General features: G+C 37.6%; 1 protein-coding gene across 1 annotated transcript in view; it reads left to right on the top strand.

The window, feature by feature from the left end:
• ITGA4 (integrin subunit alpha 4) overlaps nucleotides 1-19483 on the top strand; it is a 104507-nt gene that overhangs the window by 82045 nt on the left and 2979 nt on the right. Inside the window, exons 18-25 of the mRNA XM_007936194.2 lie at nucleotides 7636-7786; nucleotides 9266-9361; nucleotides 10208-10287; nucleotides 10677-10766; nucleotides 14187-14277; nucleotides 17623-17730; nucleotides 18466-18588; nucleotides 19264-19383. Of these exons, the coding sequence (XP_007934385.1) occupies nucleotides 7636-7786; nucleotides 9266-9361; nucleotides 10208-10287; nucleotides 10677-10766; nucleotides 14187-14277; nucleotides 17623-17730; nucleotides 18466-18588; nucleotides 19264-19383 (859 nt within the window). The remainder of the gene's footprint in view (nucleotides 1-7635; nucleotides 7787-9265; nucleotides 9362-10207; nucleotides 10288-10676; nucleotides 10767-14186; nucleotides 14278-17622; nucleotides 17731-18465; nucleotides 18589-19263; nucleotides 19384-19483) is intronic.

Raw genomic sequence — 19483 nt, 5'->3', positions numbered from 1 at the left:
TGGGTTTCTGAGGCAGTATCTCTACGGAAGTAGATTGCATCATCTTCCTTCCAAGGAGTGGCTGGTGGGTTTGAACCGCCAGTCTTCTGGTTAGCAGTCAAGTAAGTGCCTTAGCCACTATGCTACCAGAGCTCCCTTCATATTTAAAGTCACACTGACTTGAGTTCAAATTCAGTATCTGCCAATTACTAGCAAAATGACATATTTAGAGAAGGCTGTTAACTTCTCTAAACCTTTCTACCCATTGATAAGTAAGCAAAATAATAGTACCTTTTCAGGAGGGTTGTTTTAAAAGTAAAATGGCATAATGGTTACCTTCATAGCACAAACCCTGATACATGTCAAGACTCTATAGAAGTTAATATTTTTGATATATTATGGTTGGAATGGAAGGAGCCCTGGTGGCACAGTGGCTTGGCTGCTAGCTGAAGTCAGCAGTGCTACTCATTTGCCACTCTTGGGAGAAAGTCGTGGCAATTTGCTTCCTCAGAGATTACAGCCTTGAAAACCTTTTGGGGCAGTTCTACTCTGTCCTGTAGGATCACCGTGAGTCAGAATAGACTCAGCAGTGGCAGGTTTGACTTTTTAGGATGGTTGGAGTATTTATAGTTCATGATGAAATTATTTTTAATTCAGAGATGAAATGAAATACTGCCAACAAATTTTTTAATTGCTAAGCAGAAGCAAGGCACTTGACTGCTAACTAGAAGGCTGGCAGTTCAAACCCACCAGCTACTCCTTGGAAGGAAGATGGGGCAATCTACTTCCGTAGTGATAATGCCTCGGAAACCCAAGGAGGGGTCGCTATGAGTTGGGTCTGACTCGACAGCACATAACAACAACAACAACAAGCAGAAGTAGAAGTTATTTTCCCAGAGCTTATTGTTTCATTATGTCCTAAGAATGCTGTTGACAGCGTTGATAGTTTTCAGTTTTATAAGGTTTGAAGTGGCATGAACATCAGCTTGAAGTAGTGAGCACCACACTTTTTGCATGAATTAGGAAAGTTAAAGGCTGTTACTATTAAGTAAATAACAACTTATTTGAGGAATTTTCCAGCAAGAGCTCTTCTGACTGATTTGTAGAACCACAGTGAAGGATTCTGACAATTGGCTTTGCTTTTTTAGTAAACTATTATGCTCTTATCACATAACAATATGCCTCTCCCACCTAGGTATCCTCTCTCTCTCCTCAGTAATAGCATGCAAATTGTGACCATATGTTCTATGCTTTCTGTCACTTACAACTCCACTGTCACTAATGATATTTATGTGTCCCAGAGCTATAAACCTGTTTTAAGTCAATGTATTTACTCAGTAAAGAACATGAGTTTCTGAAGATAGCAGTAATAGACTGCCAACAGCACACTAAGCAGTGCTTATGTATCCTACATCCTATTTTCATTAAGTTGACGCTTTCTCCTGTATGTTTAAATTCCAGTACAATAGCACACATTCTAATGAATTTCCATGGCAAAATAAAGATGAGCACACATGACTTTATCAATATTACAAATATAAAAACAGATATTATTCATCAGATAAACAGTTTAAAATCAAATCTTTCAAAGAGGTTACTGACATAAATGACACTACACTTTTGTACCTCAGTTATGCTTCCATGGTCAGTGACTTAGGCTTTTCTCAAGCCATTGCTTTCATATCACTTAGGGGTGCTTTTACTGCAAATAACAGAATCCATAATAACAGCTTAAACAGTAAGGGCCTTTTTATTATTTTGAATAATAAGCTGTCTCTGTAGGTTTAGTGCAGCAGCTCCCTAGTGTCTGGGCATTAATTGTTGCTGGAATAATTCCTTTTAGAAGGATCAGCACAAGGCTGGTACCTATGAGGGGGAGAAGAAAGATGTCCCAGTTGTCCAAGTTTTCCAAACTGCTATACCTTTCCATCATCTCTAAAAGCAACTCCTACTCCTCCCCTCAGTACTCTGCCTCCCATCTTCATGTTCGTATTTCCCTGTAACATCTCACAGAAGTCACAAACTACCAGGGAAATGGCTCATTCAATGGTGGAGACTGGAAGTCTGACAAGTCCCAAATCCATGGTTCGGGCATAGGTCTGGAGGATGCTCCTCACTCACATGGTTGCAGGGGCTGGCTAACCCAAATTGTCAGGTCAGCTGACTCATTGCTATCTCAAGTCTAGAAGTGAGATGATACAAACCAAATGCAGGGTCCAGAGGAAGAGAGTGCAGACTTTGCCCCCACATTCACTTATATATCCTCAAGAAAACTAAGGGTGATGACTTGAGTCACACCCACAGGGTAGGATTTAAGGTACATCCTAACCTAAACGGGAATAGAGGCTAAGATTTACAATACATAAAACAAAAGCTTGTGGCTACAAGGGCCATATTAAGCAGTTCACTGCACTGCACTAGTTATCTCTGCAGTTCTTTTGGCCTTTCCTTCATGGTCACAAGATGGCTGCAGCAGCACCACAGTTCCAACAAGAAAAAGAGAGGCAAATACAGAATGTTCTCTTGAGGCTGTCTTTTCAAGAAAAGAAATGCCTCAGCAGACTTGTTGTATCTTATTAACTAGAGCCGTCACATGTTCACCCCTAAATCTATCATGGTTGAAAGGGAATGAGGTCATTATGATCATACTAGATTGATCTTAATTCATTCCCTGAAGCCAAAGTAGAGGCCTGTCTTCTGCAATATCAAGGGACTGCTGCCTATTAACTGAATAATCCTGGATTTTGTTAGAGGCCAAGAAGAGAAATCACAGTTGGATAGACAGTGAGCAATAAGCAACATCTGCCATTATGCCTCTAACTCCCCAAAGAACTAGCCTAACAGAACTGTCCATTTTAAAAATGGAGATGGTAGGAATGTCTTCAATGACCTCATAAAATTTTGGGAGGATGAAATATATGCTGAGATACATGCTCTGTATACTAAAGCATGCTGGTTACTAAATCAATCTTCCAAACAATTCTTTTCTACCATTTTCCCATTAACCTCAGTAAGAATGCCTTTATTCAATAAAATGTTCTTGAATGTCAAGTAACTGCTTTACTCCAATAGGCAAGAACTTTGTGTTATTTCTTGTTTTTTTTGTTTTTGTTTTTTGTTTTTTGTTTTTGAAACAGTAGTAAAGATAAATAGAGGATAAAATTTTACTTGGAGCTGTAGGTCACTTGCTACAGGCTACTTTTTGGTCAAACAAATGAATTACATACCTTGACAAAGAAAAGTATGATATCAGTTTACATTCTATTTTGTTCTAGCATCTTGATTAAAAACAAATTAGCTATGACACAGTAATTCATTTTACAGGGGCAAGGAATATTCACTACACAAAGACTTGGGAAACGTTTCTTATAAAATAGAACTCTCACCCAGGAAAAGCAGGACCTGGTGCTGAAATATGTCATTCTATTTTCCCACTTTTGCTTATTAAGTTATGATTCTGTATGTACACAGTCCCTTGATTTGTTTAAATTATGTGGATGCTAGACTGCTTTGTAAATTTCAAGTCTACATTATGCATGTTTTAATGAAGAATGAACTATGATTTCTGGGGAAAGCTCTGGTTCAGCCTTGTCATGCTTCCAGATGTGCACCTGGTCCTTTATTATGTCTCACGTAGAAATCTGGGGGCATATTTCTGCTGTAAATGCATCAAGATACACTATGATGTATATTTCTTAAATAGTGTAGAATCATAATTATGATAATGCAGCAAAATAGCTTAAAAGTGGAATATAAACCAGACATCTAGCTGTTGAAATGTGAACATTGTGCTTCTCTTTAATTTGCTGTTGTCTTGGAACCTAGCTGTTTATGCAGTGCTTTCACCTTCTGTTGCTTGACTAAGTGCCAACTCTTTCCCAAAGGTGTTCAGCAACTAATGCTTTGGTTACAAGCCAGAATATTTTATAAATGTCTATTTCTAGGCAGCTCTTCTACAAGTCTTAATTAAACTTTAATGTCAAGCAGAAGTTTACTTTTAAAACCCCTTACGTTCCTTTAGTAGTAACATGATTACAAAACAGTAAGGGGATCATAGGTTAACTATATTCCCACACATTTCTTCTGTCCCACTTATGACATTGCTACTCGCAGATGCATACTTACATAATGCAAAAGTTCACAGTATAGGAAGGGAGTCAGTCACAGCCATCTCCTAAAATATTGGAAAAATAGCATACTATCATGTCGTCAAGTTCTCTACCCCGAAATGATAGCCATGCTTTAGGATGACTGCATTGTTAGTTATTACTCATTTTTCCAGCAATATTCAAATTCTCAAACCCAAGGATCAGAAGCTAGAGATGCTACGTATCAAAGTGTCTGCCTTCCCTTATCCCTACATCTCCAGGGCCAATAGGGAGTTAAGAGAACCGGGGGTTTCTGAGAGTGAATGACTGCATCCTAGGTCATCTGAAATAATGACATTCTATTATAACCACGGAGTCCCTGGGTGGCGCCGACAGTTAGGCTCTCAGCTACTAACTGAAAGATTGGCGGTTCTAATCCACCCAGAGGCACCTTGGAAGAAAATCCTGGCCATGTATTTCTGAAAGGTCAGAGCCATTGAAAAGCATATGGAACACGCTTCTACTCTGACATGCAAGGGGTGGTCATGAGATGGAACTGACTTGATAGCAACCAGAAAAAGGAATTATTATCAGAATAATACAGGATTAGTTTTATTTATGTTGGACATTCTGTGAAGAAACAGATAGTACATATTTTAGGTTTTGTGGGCCAGAAAGCCTCTGTCTTACCTACTCAATTCTGCCATTGGACTGTGGAAAACAGCCTTAGGTAATACATAAATGAATAAATGTGGCTGTGTTTCAATAAAACTTTATTTACAAAAGCTGTTCAAATTTGGCTAGCAGGCAGTAGTTTGACATCCCCTACTCTACAGTGTGCTTGCCTTTTTTGTATTCTGTGATACATCATTTTGATTATTTAAATACAGTTCATTATATGTACTTTGTTATTTAAATATAATTTATTAGTATAATTTAAGCCAGTTTCCACAATAAGCCAAGATTCAGATGTTTTAAAGAATTAATCTTAGGTTAAAAGGTCATGAGCATCTGTGTATGTGTTGAGTGTATAACAGAAATGCATATATATATTCACCCAAAGACTTTCTATGAGGTGAAGCCTGTGAGAGCCAGAACTTGATGGGACTGCCTTTTTATTCAGGTCTCACAAGTTTTCCACCGTTGACATGCAGTCTTATCGCTTTTCTATTGCTCTCTGTTAGTGGAAAGTATTTTAGTTTTCCTTCTCTGACAGATTTCCATCTTACTCAGCTTCCAGGTTTCACAAGTTTTACTGTAAGAGCTCCAAACTGGAAACTGCCCAAATTCCCATCAATAGTTGAATAGATAAATAAAATGTAGTATATTTACAAAATGGAATATGCACACTAAAAGATTGGAGGAAAGGACTCTACTAATTAGCAGATAAATTAATTAGCAGTGAAAGCTAAGTTAATTCAGGTTCAATCATGAACTTTTCAGATCTTTATTAAAAACAAATGATTAGAGCTGCTCAGCTGCAATAGAAAAACGAAGAGCAACGTGCCTGCCCTATCCGTGGATGAAGTGCTCCCTTTCCCTGGTCTCCTAGAGCCTTTCCTTCTTACCTTGCTTGTGTATTTATAGTATTTGTTTACAATCCATGGTATCGTGCCTGAGGCACTTGACTGCTAACCAGAAAGCTGGTGGTTCAAACCCACCAGCCACTCCTCAGAAGGAAGGTTGGGCAATCTACTTCCATAGTGATACCGCCTCGGAAACCCAAGGAGGGGTCGCTATGAGTCAGATCTGACTCGATGGCCGTGAGTTTGGTTTTTAGTATCCTTTGCTATGTAAGCTCTACAAGGATGGAAAGCCTGTTTTAACACATTTTATATGATACAGGAGCCTTTAATTATACTCAATCCATCATTCATGTGTTTTCAAGTAATGCTTACAAGCGGACATTTAAAACTTATTCTTAACACACTCTGCTTTGAACACACCCTTTGTCTTTAATCAATTCACAAATAACTAATAAGTGACTGCTATGTGTTTTACGTTTCCATGAATAGTTGATTCTAACACTAGTTTCCTACACAGATGTTGATTAGAAGGACACAAATATTATAGAAGAAATTTTCTAAACTATGAAATGCTAGGTGAACGTTTACCTTTCTTATTACTATGATTATCCTTCCTGGAATATTTCCTTTGGGTCACATCTTTCTCTGATTTGAACTAATTTTTTTTTTTTTTTATCATATGATGTAACTGAAAAATATATTTAGCATTCAGCTATGCTAACCCTCTCATTGTAAGAAAAATCTTGGATAATATAAGCAAAGAAGGATCCTTGGTGGCACAGTGGTTAAGGGCTCACTTGCTAACCAAAAGATAGGTTTGAAGATACCCACACAGCTGCTCCATATAAGAAAAGTCCCGGCAGGTCTGCTCCTGTAAAGATGGCAGTCTGGAGAACCCTTGTCAGTTCTGCTCCATCACACTGGGTCATTATGAGGCTGAATTGACTTGATGGCCTACAACAAAAGTGTAAGCGAGGAGGTCTGCATTTACCTTATGCCTTTACTACATTCTAATTGGAACTTTGAATAAATTTCTTAAACCTCTAGTTCCTCATATTTAATATGTGTTAATTCTGAAGATTTCATGGAATGTGCTTGACATAGTCTTCACTGAAAAGTAGCTATTATTAGTAGTATTACAGATGGGTGACTGAGACTTAGAAATGCTAAGTGACCCAGGCAAACTAGTGACAGAGTCAGGACTTGAACTGGTTCATATGTCTGTGTTTCCAGCAACCTGCTCTATCTAATTCATAGGATAGTGAAGGATTTCTGCAATTCTGATTTTAAATTGACATAGTTATTGGTAGAAGGAGCTCTCTTGGTATAGTGCTAACAAAAAGATCAGTGGTTTGAACCAATCAGCTGCTCCTCGGAAGAAAGATGAGGCAGTCAGCTTCTATAAAGATTTAAAGTCTTGGAAACTCAATGGGGGTCACTATGAGTCAGAATCGACTTGATGATAGTGAGTTTGGTTTCTTGGTTTGAGTTATTGGTAGAGGTGACTAGCCTGCTTCAAAATTTTCTAGTCTGACAGATTTCTGCAGAGCTGTCCTTCCCCATGCCTTACTTCCACTGAAACATTCCCTCTATTTTCCTTTTCTCCCATTTCCTCCCACATGTCCTCGTTGGATTGGGCAGCAGCTGGTTCAATATCTACCTAAGGATTGAAAGAAAGAAAAGGAAAGGGGAAAAAAATACATTGGCTTTAGAAAAACATTGTGAAATGAGGAAATAATGAAAAAAAAAAAAAGTCATTTCAAGAAATGAAGCACAAAAAGAAATAAAACAGAGAAGAGATTAAATTATAGCTATTTAAAAAAAAAAAAAAAAAAAAAAAAACCTCTTCCTGGGTAATAGCTAACTGAACTTACCTAAAATATGGGAAATGAAGAGTTCTTTTAAATATGGATTTGCAATTCCTTGCATGGGGTCATTGCCATGGATCTTTTTCCATAATAATATTTTGAGATAAATGCTAGATATATGAGATGGGACTTTGATTTCCCAAACAAGTACTAAATAATATTATTTACTTTTAGGCCATATGAAAATAAAACTTACCTTGCTGTGGGAAGTATGAAGACATTAATGTTGAATGTATCCTTGTTTAATGCTGGAGATGATGCCTATGAAACTACTCTGCATGTCAGACTACCCACAGGTCTTTACTTCATTAAGATGTTAGACCTGGTAAGTACTGAGAGGAGCTCTGATAGTGCAGTGGTTTAAGCATGTGGCTGCTGATCAGAAGGTCAGCAGTTCAAACCCACCAGCTGCTGTGCCTTAGTTGGAATTGACTTGACGACAATGAGTTTGTTTTGCTTTCTAAGCATTGAAAATTATGATACAATAGCTTGATCCTGCTTAATATTTTGCTCATTTTTTAAAAAAAAATATGTTACAGTTTACTTCAGTACTTGTGGTATCATAATTAACATTCAGATTTATCACTTAGGCTCCCAATAATTTTGAGACATGTTCCATGACCCTGCTCAGTAAGTAACTTCTTTGGGATCTGACTGAGACGAAAAGATCAGCTTCCTGCTTCCCAGGGTGAGCAGGAGAGAGAAGCAATCAGCCAGTTATCCAGGCAGGCAGTTTGGGTGCCATTGCTTTGCTCACTGCCACATCTTCATCTGGTACTGTGATGACGCTCTGTTCATGGCATCCTTGCACAAGCAGTAATGGTCCTCCATGCTAGGGCTCCCAGAGTTACTGCCCTTCATTTAAGGTTACACACACAGCCTTGTTCTCAAAGGACCTCCAACATGCCAGAACTAGCAATCCTTCACAGATTTTGAAATCCTGGTGTCAAGCCAAGGTGCAGACCAGTTTGTCTTTTCTTACAAGAGTTCAAAGCATTTGGAGCCCTTTTCTTACCACCATGCTTCAATCATGAGGTATTAATAAGGTTAAATGTCAAAGAGCAAAAAGCCTCAATCACTTTCAGATCCTTTGATGCTTCTTAATCCCTTAGCAGATTTACCCAATCCTTATCTGAGGACCACCTCTTAACACCAAAAGCACTTGGGAGGAGAGGCTTGGGTCACGGGAAATATCTATCACTCCCTTTCTCTAGAGCTTCCAGAGCCTATTTGCAAAATTAAGAAGAGATACTCAAGTATTCTAGAACATTCTATGGACAGATAAATAATAATGAATCTGCTGACATGTGACTTGCTGATCCATCCCACAAACACTTGCCATTATCTTCTAAACAAAAGTGTTTATCTTCTAAACAAAAGCGTTTATCTTCACCCATTACACCAACTGTGATTACAGTCATTGTGATTAAATATCTTAAGCACATTCTCATATCCCAGATGGACATACCTAATAAGATATGGATCTTATGTGTGTTCTTCCCTCATGATTTTTCCAGAAATTGGACCTTGGGTAAAATAGGGCATGGATGAAAGCTTTAACTCCAGGAATTATTTTGTGGAGAACTTATATGAGTATTAGGATATATATATATAATTTATATCACTATATTTTTCTATCATTTATTTAGATCTCTATCCCAAAGCTAAACAGAAGATACTTTTCTAAGAAAATAAACACTTCTAGGATGCTTTTCTTTTCTTTTCAAAAAACCATCCTTAACTGTAGGTTACAACTTTCTTGCTCATTTCCTACCCAAACCAGTTGTTTCATTTTTACTTTTAGGAAGAGAAACAAATAAACTGTGAAGTAACAGACAGCTCACGTGCAGTAAAACTTGACTGCAATGTTGGTTATATATATGTAGATCGTCTATCAAGGGTAAGCATTTAGCATTTGTAGTTTTCCTATACTAATACAGACATCAATGATTTTCTATTTTTCCCTATTATTATACTGCATATATATATCTTAAGGTAGATAACCAAGTGGTGAAATAAAACAAAAACCAACTTAGCTTGATTTTTTGAGGTTGTGTTTATATTCTTGGCAACATTCACTGTAAAAAAAAAAGGGGGGGTGTACATGTTTATGGTGAGATGGGCATGTGAACGTGTCACTTAGAATACTGTTCCCCCTACTCACCCTTACCCAACACTCTGTACCCCACCCCAGGTGGTCCTATCTGCCAGGCATGTTACCTCTGTTATACAAAAAGGTGTTTTTTGGCAAGAGTCCTCGCTGGAGTTGTGAAAGCATTTCTAATTTTGTCAGTCTGGACCTGCCTGTCTTTATAGTCAGAGAAGTCTTTGTCTCTGGATTTTACTTGTAGAAGCACTTGTGCTTTAAAATTGCCACAAATAAAACAGCTTCTCTGTATTTCACTGCCAAGTGAGAGGTTGCTAATGCCATAATACACTTCAACAAAATATAAAGTACACACATAGTACACTTCAACAAAATATAAAGTATCAAGAAAAATTAAAATTAAGCTTATATTATTTAAAAATATACTTTAGATTTTATGTGTGTGTGTGTGTGTGTATGAAGGGAGATATATATATCAGATATATATATATATATATATATATGTCAAGAGGGAGATTGGGCGATCTGCTTCCGTCTCTGAAACCCAAGAAGGGATTGCTATGAGTCGGGTCTGACTCGATGGCCATGAGTTTGGTTTTATATATATATAAATATAGGTTTTCCCTCTCTGTTTTATAGCTAGATATTAGCTTTCTCCTGGATGCAAGCTCACTGAGCCAAGCAGAAGAAGAGCTCAACATCACAGTACACGCTGCCTGGTATGTTTCATTAAAAAATATAAAATAATTGTGCTATCACACATGTACGCCCATCATTTTAGGTGGGAGCACTTAAGGAAACCACGTGACTATATTTTATTGACTGTCGAGGAAAATTTTATCCCATCATCAGTTAAAAAAAAATTAAAAAGACTAATCAGCAGAGAAGCAAATGATAGCAGTTCAGATAATCAGAGCGAATCTCAGCCAACCTTGTCATTAAAATTATTTCTCACTGCTACATCCACTTTTCTCCACTGTCCCCTCAAAAATATTATTTAAACAAACCTCTGAGTATGTTAGATATGCATGGTATATAATTAGCTTTCTCTGAAGAGGGCTTGTTGTGCTTGATGGAATCTAACAGTGTTTCCTGTTTGCTTCTGTAGTGAAAATGAAGTGGAAATGGACACTCTGAGTAATAACAAAGTGACTTTAGCAGTACCCCTCAAGTATGAGGTTATGCTCACTGTTCATGGGTAAGTAAAATGTGAGACCTGTGGTAAAGTGTAGAGCTGATTTTAAATTCCATTGCTTTTTACCTTACTCTTGTCCAAATGTATTTTTTAAAAGGATAACATGCTGTTTCTGTCTCTTGACAATTATCCTGGTGTTACCATCCCTTGCCTTTTGTGTGCCGTGGAGTTGCTCCGACTAATAGTGACTGTATGGCAGAGTAGAACCGTCCCACAGAGTTGGCTGTAATCTTTACAGGAGCAGATAGCCAGGCTTTTTTTTCTGCAAAGCTGCTGGGTAGATTGCAACCACTGACCTTTTGGTTAACAGCCAAGTGTTTGCCGTTGTGCCACCAGGGCTCCTTATCCATTGCTTATCTGTTCACTATTTTTAATCTGCTCTCAAATGAGTGCCCAACCTATAGTCAGCTGATCTTTGACAAAGGCCCCAAATCCATTAAGTGGGGAAGAGAATGTTTGTTTAATAAATGGTGCTGGCAAAACTGGAGATCCATTTGCAGAAAAATGAAACAAGATATGTACCTCACACCACACACAAAAACAAACTCCAGATGGATCAAAGACTTAAATGTGAAACCTAGAACTATACAGTTTCTCAAGGAAAATTTAGGCTCAAACTTAAGGGCCCTAATATTTGGTATAAATAGACTACCAAGCATAATTCAAAATGCACCAACAGCAGAAGAGAAGCCAGATGATTGGGACCTTCTAAAAATTAAATGTTTATGTGCTTCCAAAGACTTCTCCAAAAGAGTCAAAAGAGAACCTACAGATTGGGAAAAAATATTTGGTAATAACATATCTGACAAGGGACTTATCTCTAGAATTTATAGAACACTCCAACACCTCAATAACAAAAAGACAAACAATCCAATTAAAAAATGGGCAGAAGACATGAACAGACACTTCACCAAGGAGGATATTCAAGCGGCCAACAAACATATGAAGAAATGCTCACGATCATTAGCTATTAGAGAGATGCAAATCAAAACAACAATGAGATACCATCTTGCTCCAGCACTAGTAGCAAAGTTCAACAAGACAGAAAATAACAAATGCTGGCGAGGTTGTGGAGAGATTGGGACTCTCATACACTGCTGGTGGGACTGTAAAATGGTACAACCATTGTGGAAAGCAGTATGGCGATTCCTTCAAAAGTTGGAGATACAAATACCATTTGACCCAGCCATCCCATTACTAGGTATATACCCTAAAGAAGTGAGAGCCATAACAAGAACAGATACATGCACGCCGATGTTCATCGCAGCACTATTTACAATAGCCAAAACTTGGAAACAACCTAGATGTCCAACAACTGAGGAATGGATAACCAAACTTTGGTACATTCACACAATGGAATACTATGCAACGCTAAAGAATAATGTAGAATCTGCAGAACACCGCATAACGTGGATGAACTTGGAGGACATTATGCTGAGCGAAATAAGTCAGTCACAAAAGGACAAATATTGTATTAGTCCATTATTGTAAAAGTTAAGGAAATGGTTATATATTGGAGGACATTTTCTTTGTTGGTTACCAGGGGTGGGAGGGAAGGGGAGGGAATGCTGTTAGATAGATAGAGATAAATATTGATTTGGGTGAAGAGAAGGGCAATGTACCAAATGTGAGTGACCAATATGGCAGCATTGAGGATGAGAAAGACAGAGAGAGTTACATGGGGAGTACAAACAACAAATATGAACCCCTTTGTAAAAACAATACTGAGTTGTTAATGAAAGCAAATATGGGTATAGGGACGGATAGATGGGTGAACAAGCTAAACAATTATGTATGTCTAAATGGAGAGTGTATCCAAGATTATATACAGGGTTGGCAGAAAATGGGCCTCTCGAAGAGTATGAAGGGATGGACACTGGGAGGAGGTAACTATGGGGAGGAAGTGGGAGGGGAGCTGCTGCATTGTAAATTTTGGTCAATGACATGAGACAAAGTATATGTGAACTGCTATATGAAAAGTGAATTTACTCTGTAAATCTTCACCCAAATCCTAATAAAAAAAAAAATGAGTGCCCAGCTGGGGGGCAGTTTCTTCCTGGAAGCGCCCCAGTGAGCCTCTAGCGGGCCACGTTCAGCCTGTCAGTCATACACTGCAGCTCCAGAGGCTTCTGGACCTGGACACTGCACGGTTTGCATAATCATACTCAGTGGTGGTGGCAAGTTGAAGCGTGAAGTAGTATGGGCTTGGCCAAATGGCCGTTCTCCAGAACCCATGTCTACTTATGTGGCAAATGTATTGAGATGTAAGAGAGCCACCTTTGTACCCACTTTACACTACATATCAGACTGCTTAGTTCCTCAAATAAGGCACACGAGCCAGCATTCACTGATTTCTCACAAATTTAGCAAGTGTATACGTGGATTTTCTTAGAGAAAGAAAATCAATATCATTTTTCTTAGAGAAAGAAATTTTTCTTAGAGAAAGAATGAAAGAGTTAAGAAAATCTTCAGTAATTTCACTGCAAATTAGGTTGTTAATCTGAAACTTTTAAACTGTTCAAAAGCTGTCTTTGGTCATTTAAACACAGTTTTAAAACAAGGGAAGATATTAGATATGGAACAAATAGATGAGCTTTCCTTGTTGCCATAATATAAGCCATCCCCAGTCATTTTTAACTACCCAGAAAGATGGCATGTAATTATATAAAAATAAAATACCGATATCCGAAACTGATGGAATTGGTATCAAAATTGTGATATAAGACAAGGAAACGAGGAGACCATTCAAGGGAGAGAAGGCACAAGGAATCTAGATTCAGAGGGTGGGCAAAAAAAAGAAAAAAATAATAATTAATTGCCTGTTTCCTTGGTTTGGATGTATATTTTCCACCCTCAATGATTTTCTTATTCCATTATTCACATCTCATGTCCCATATTATCTTGGACAAGGAATGATGTGCCAACTGTTCAATTGCCTCAGTCTACAGTATTTGAACATTTCCAATTTCTCAGCTATTTAATGGATCTCCAATTTGGTTTTGGAGTCTCTGGGTAGCACAGATGATTAAGCTCTGGGTTACTAGCTGATGGGTTGATTCAAACCCTCTTAGAGGCACTTCAGAAGAAAGACTTGTTAATCTGCTCCTACTAGGTCACGACATTTTGAAAACGCTATTGAGCACAGTTTTACTTTGTACACATGGGGTCACCATAAGGCCGAATCTCCCAGCATCTCCAAAGGAGAAAAATGTGGCAACCTGCTTCCTTAAAAATTACAGCCAAAAAGCCCCCACTGATGTGTTTGAACCACCAACTTTTCAGTTAACATCTGAGCACTTAACTAGGGCTCTTCAAAGTATTCCATAGTGACTCTTCAGTATGCTATAATCCAGACTGTAAAAAGTGTTTGTAACTCCTTATCAAGTGAAACAATTAAATTAAATGTAAATTTCTTTCTATCAGGTTTGTTAACCCAACTTCATTTGTTTATGGATCAAATGAGGAAAATGAGCCTCAAGCATGCATGGCAGAGAAAATTAACTTCACTTTCCACGTAAGGAACATTGATTGTGTTGAGATTTGTAACAGATCGAAAGAAGGTTACCATGCATTATTCTGGGGGAACTCAGCAAGCCCCCTCAGCCTTGGTGCCAGCACAGCTGAGGGTGGGAAGGGAGTTGCAACATTAAGTGCTCATTTCTTTCCTCCCATTGTCTTGTCCCTAGTCTTCAAGCCACGCCTCTTTATAGGACTGGAAGTATAGGGTAAGCAGGAGCAAAAGAAAATATTTGGAGCAGGCAAAGTGATAGGATGAGCTGAATTAGCCAGAGACACATATAGAAAACAGGATCAGCCCAGGGGAAGGCTTTTTGAATGCAAATCAATGAAATACTTCCCATTAAAAGCAATAGCATTACCAAGAAAAGGAAGCTCTCACCTCCCTTCTCTACACCTAAAGTCTTCTTGGGCTGCCTTTCAGGCCATAGGAATAGGACCTGTGACAAGTGACTCATCATTTAGTAAATCTTTGAAAAACTTAAGCAAGTAACAACAAATGTTAATGAGGAGGTGGGGAGAATGGAACCCTTATCCATCACTGGTAGAACTGTAGAAAAAGTTATAGTGGTTCCTGAAGAAGCTAGAAATAGAACTCCATATGATCCAGCAATCCCACTCCTACGTATATACCCTGGAGACATAAAAGGGGTGACATGAGCAGACATGTGCACACCTCTGTTCTTTGCAGCTTTACTCACAAGAGCAAAGAAATTGGAAACAACCAAACAACCAAAGTGTCTATTAATAGATAGCAGAGTAAGCAAACAGTAGTACATACAGGCAATGGAATACTCACTACCATCGAGTCAGATCCGACTCATAGTGACCCCTCCTTGGGTTTCCGAGGCAGTATCGCTACGGAAGTAGATTGCCCAGTCTTCCTTCTGAGGAGCGTCTGGTGGGTTTTAACCACCAGCCTTCTGGTTAGCAGTCATATGCCTTCGGCACTATGCCACCAGAGCTCCTAATGGAATACTATGCAATGGAATATTACACAACCATAAAGAACAATGAAATTAGTCAAGCACACAAGGACAAACATTGTATGAAGCCTCTTTTATAAGACAATAATAGAGATATATAGAGACCAGTATTCATTGGTGATTAGTAAGTTGGGAAACACTCTTTAGATCATTAAAAAAAAAAAAAAAACCTCACTGCTATCGAGTCGATTTGACTCATAGTGACCCCTCCTTGGGTTTCTGAGGAGGTATCTCTAAGGAAGTAGAAGCCTAGTGAGTTTGAACTGCCAGGCTTCTGGTTATCAGTCAAATGCCTTAGGCACTACACCACCAGAGCTCCTAGGCACTATGCCATCAGCACTCCTTAGATTATAGATACTTATTACTTTGGGTGATGGAAAAGTGGCACCAAATATGAGTGTAATGAGCAAAGAATGACCAAAGTAAATGATGTCACTAAAAAGCACTAAAGAGAAAAGGATGCCTTTACTAAAGAATTCAACATTTAAAGATGGCAACAACTCCACTCAAACCAAAAAAAAAAAGAATAAGTGTATGGATGAATATAGGCTTATAGCTATATGAGTAGGTATAGGTGTATTCATAAGTGAAAACAGATAGAAGTAGCTATATGTATGTGTAAATACAGATATATGTGTGCAGGCACATTACATGCATTGAAGACACAAGTAGAGATATTTCTCAGACGTAACCAAACATCTTCTGAGATTGGTTTTCTATGTTTGAAAGCTTAGAACCATAGTTTCATCTGGGTCAATTGGCATAATATAGTTCACAAAGTTCATATTCTGTATCTTAGTGAAGTGAGTCTCATTTGGGGTCTCAAATGAAACCATCTAAGAGAGAGTGGCCATCTAAGATACAGATATTGGTCTCTACTCATCAGGAGTAAAAGTATAAGAAGGTAACCAAAATCTCAGAGAACAAAGAATTTTGCAAGGCTGATAGCCTGTGCTAGCCATAACTTCATCTACCCTGAGATTAGAACTCGATGGTGCCCAGCTACCACCACTGACTGTTCTGACTGGGATCACAATGGATGGTCCTGTATAGAATAGGAGAAAAATGTAGAACAAAACTCAAATTCTTAAAGAGATCACACCAATTGAACCAACTGAGATAAGAGGAATCCCTATCACCCTGAGACACTCTTTAACCCTTGAACTGAAACTATCCCTGGGAAGACCACCTTTCAGCAAAATAGCAGGATGGCACACAAAATTGAAGGATATTATTCATAAGAATGGTGTTAGTCTAAAAAAAAAATCTGTATGAGACCAAAAGGTCGACATTCACTCTCAAGCAAAGATGAAAAGGTAATGGGGATGGAGGCATATTGTAGGTTAGACTGCATATACTGGCATCAGGGAAGACCTGTCCATGAGACTGGGCAGTGCTGGGTACATACTGCTGACATTTTCTTTTGCAACTGCCCTGTGTCTCCATGGCTTAGCATGTATCCCCAATGCAGGGACATTCCCTTTGTTCATCTGTGTCACGTTCGTTCAAAAGATTTGTCTAGTCTGTAAGTCATCCTCCTTCATTCAGGTATTGGAGTACCTCTCTTTTCTAACTCATTGTATTGGTTTTATAGTTAAGCTCTCAGAAGGCAGTATTTCCTTTTCATAGTGTAAAGAAAGCCTTGTTAGAATCCCAAAATATATCAGTAACAATGAAATATCGTCCTCTTAGGGAATTTTTGAAAGATATGATTTTAATTATGTTGTATTTTCTCTAAAATCCAATAATCTGCCCCTTTCTAATTTTCTTAATGCATTAGCGTTATAATTATCCTGATAAGAAATACGGTTTTATTCACTTAAAGCTGATGACTATCCTCTTGACACAGTGATCTTATGAAAAGGTCTTAGGATTTAGAATTAGAACACATTTTTAGAATTAGGTTTTAATTCTAACCCTTCTTATTTTTTAACTTTCATCTTAGACACATCATTAACACCTCTTAGCATTTTCCTTATCTGGAGAGTGAAATGCTGGCCCACCTCAGGGGAGTGTTATGAAGACTAATTGATCATGGTTTATTAAATATATACCATGCCATACTGAAGTATATTGTTGGAGTCTCTTCCTTAATAAGCCATCAGCCTGAACACTGTGGCTGAATTAATACAAAACAGAGATGACTAAGAATAGTAACTAGAGGTTGGAATTATTAACAAACACTTCAAATTCTGACTCTGGGTGTCCTCTCTCCTTTTGCTATGAACTGACGACCCCAAATCTCTACCACTATAAGTGTTGCATGGCACATTTGAGTTTAACTAAAAGTTCATTGATATCTATACTTATATTTATAGAAAACACTTAATAATTGTTTTAAAATTTTTCCTTATCAGGTTATCAACGCTGGCTATAGCATGGCTCCAAATGTTAGTATGGAAATAATGGTACCAAATTCTTTCACCCCCTACACCGATAAGCTGTTCAACATTTTAGATGTGCAGGTATAAATGTATTCCTTTCAACCTGACCTTTATTATGTGTGTCTTAATAAATGTAGAATAATTCTTTATTCTCAGTAATATTGCTAAATAGAGCTTTTTTAAAAACAGTCAATTTTACTCTATGTATTTGCTATGACTTCACCGTTCTTTTAACGGGGAACCCTTTGAATATTAGGTATTGCATTAGAGCTGTAGAATTCCAGTAGGAATGCTACATTTGATTTATACAACAACAGAACTAAGTTTTGCAATCTCTGTTGAATAATTATTTTAGATATATTTTCTTTGTGGCACAGACTTCTGGAAGTAATTCAATTGTTAAAATTATGGAGCCTTGTTAAAGGAAGCAATAATCCACATCACTTCTTAAGAACCAATATTCTGGTTTTGATGTCTCCCTCTGAATTATTTTACCTTCCCAGTTTCAAAACAAAAACTTGAAACTACTAAGTTGGTTTAAATTTTTTTTTTTCAAATTTTACTTCAGTTTCAGATTTAGACCCTGAGACATGCTATTATAATATGCTATTGTTTTGTTTTGTGCCCAAAGTCAAAGAAATGTTTGATTTCATCTTAATGTTCAAATTCCATCATCCACGTTGCCTTAATTTCACAATTTCAGGAACAGTTGATATAGTTTAGGAAAGTTAAGCAATAGATTTTTAAAAACCATATAGTTTTTGTTGTTCTTTTCGATACTGGAAATTTTTTCTTACTTTCTGTCTGAATTCATAGACTACTGCTGGGGAATGCTATTTCAAGAACTATCAAAGAGAGTGTTTACAGAAGCAAAAGGGGGCAATGGAGACCATGACAGACATACTCAAATTCTTGTCAAAGACTGATAAGAGGCTACTGGTAAGTTTCAATTTTTCAGGTTATAGTTTTGCTTGCTAAGACAGAGGAGTGAAATACTTAGAGAGTCATTGGATTTGAACTCAGTCAGCTGAGTGGTAGGAGAGCACAAGCTTGGGTAATAGTCTTGCATGTGAGGAACACGCATGATTGAATGGTTGAGGAATATCCAGAGTAAATATATACTATACAGGTTCATTTTTTATCTAAATAATGTTCATTATGTGCCAGATAGACATTCCTGCAGACCCTTTAGGATACCAAGATGCTATCTTCACCTGACCAGCCTTTGTGGCATAAGATTAAATTTCATTCCTTTCATCTTAATGAATTTATAAAAAGAAACTAGAGAAGCAATCTTATCTTCAAATGCTCTGAGTTTTACAGTGCACCTAAAATATGTAATTTAGCAAGACTGTGATTAGGAGTCTTTCTTTTCATTCTATCCCAGAAGGTGAAGTTCGTAAGAATGAGAACACATGATCCAGTTCCAGTACTCTGTTATCTACAAAACAAATGTTTGTGTTTTGTTTATAGAAAGATCAATTTTTTAAAATGCCACTAAGAAAAGCAGATTTTTAATTCCAAGCACACAATTGTAGGTATTTTTTTAAATGCCTGAAGTCTTATATGAATTTAGCCACTGTGTTAATGTAGTATTTTTATCTTTTTTTCAAGTACTGCATAATAGATGATCCACATTGCTTATATTTCCTATGCAATTTTGGGAAAATGGAAAGTGGAAAAGAAGCCAGTGTTCACATTCAATTGGAAGGCCGGCCATCCATTTTAGATATGGTGAGTCTGACAAATAGTGATATCTCTGTTGACAAGTTCATATAGAATCTATAAGTTTAACCATTTTATGTAGGTAGATTAGTAAGGAGGCATTCAACAA

The sequence above is a fragment of the Orycteropus afer genome, unplaced genomic scaffold (genome assembly GCF_000298275.1).
Source record: "Orycteropus afer afer isolate SDZICR_OR568_19922 unplaced genomic scaffold, OryAfe1.0 scaffold00001, whole genome shotgun sequence".
Taxonomy (NCBI): domain Eukaryota; kingdom Metazoa; phylum Chordata; class Mammalia; order Tubulidentata; family Orycteropodidae; genus Orycteropus; species Orycteropus afer.
This window is presented reverse-complemented; position numbering and strand designations above follow the sequence as displayed.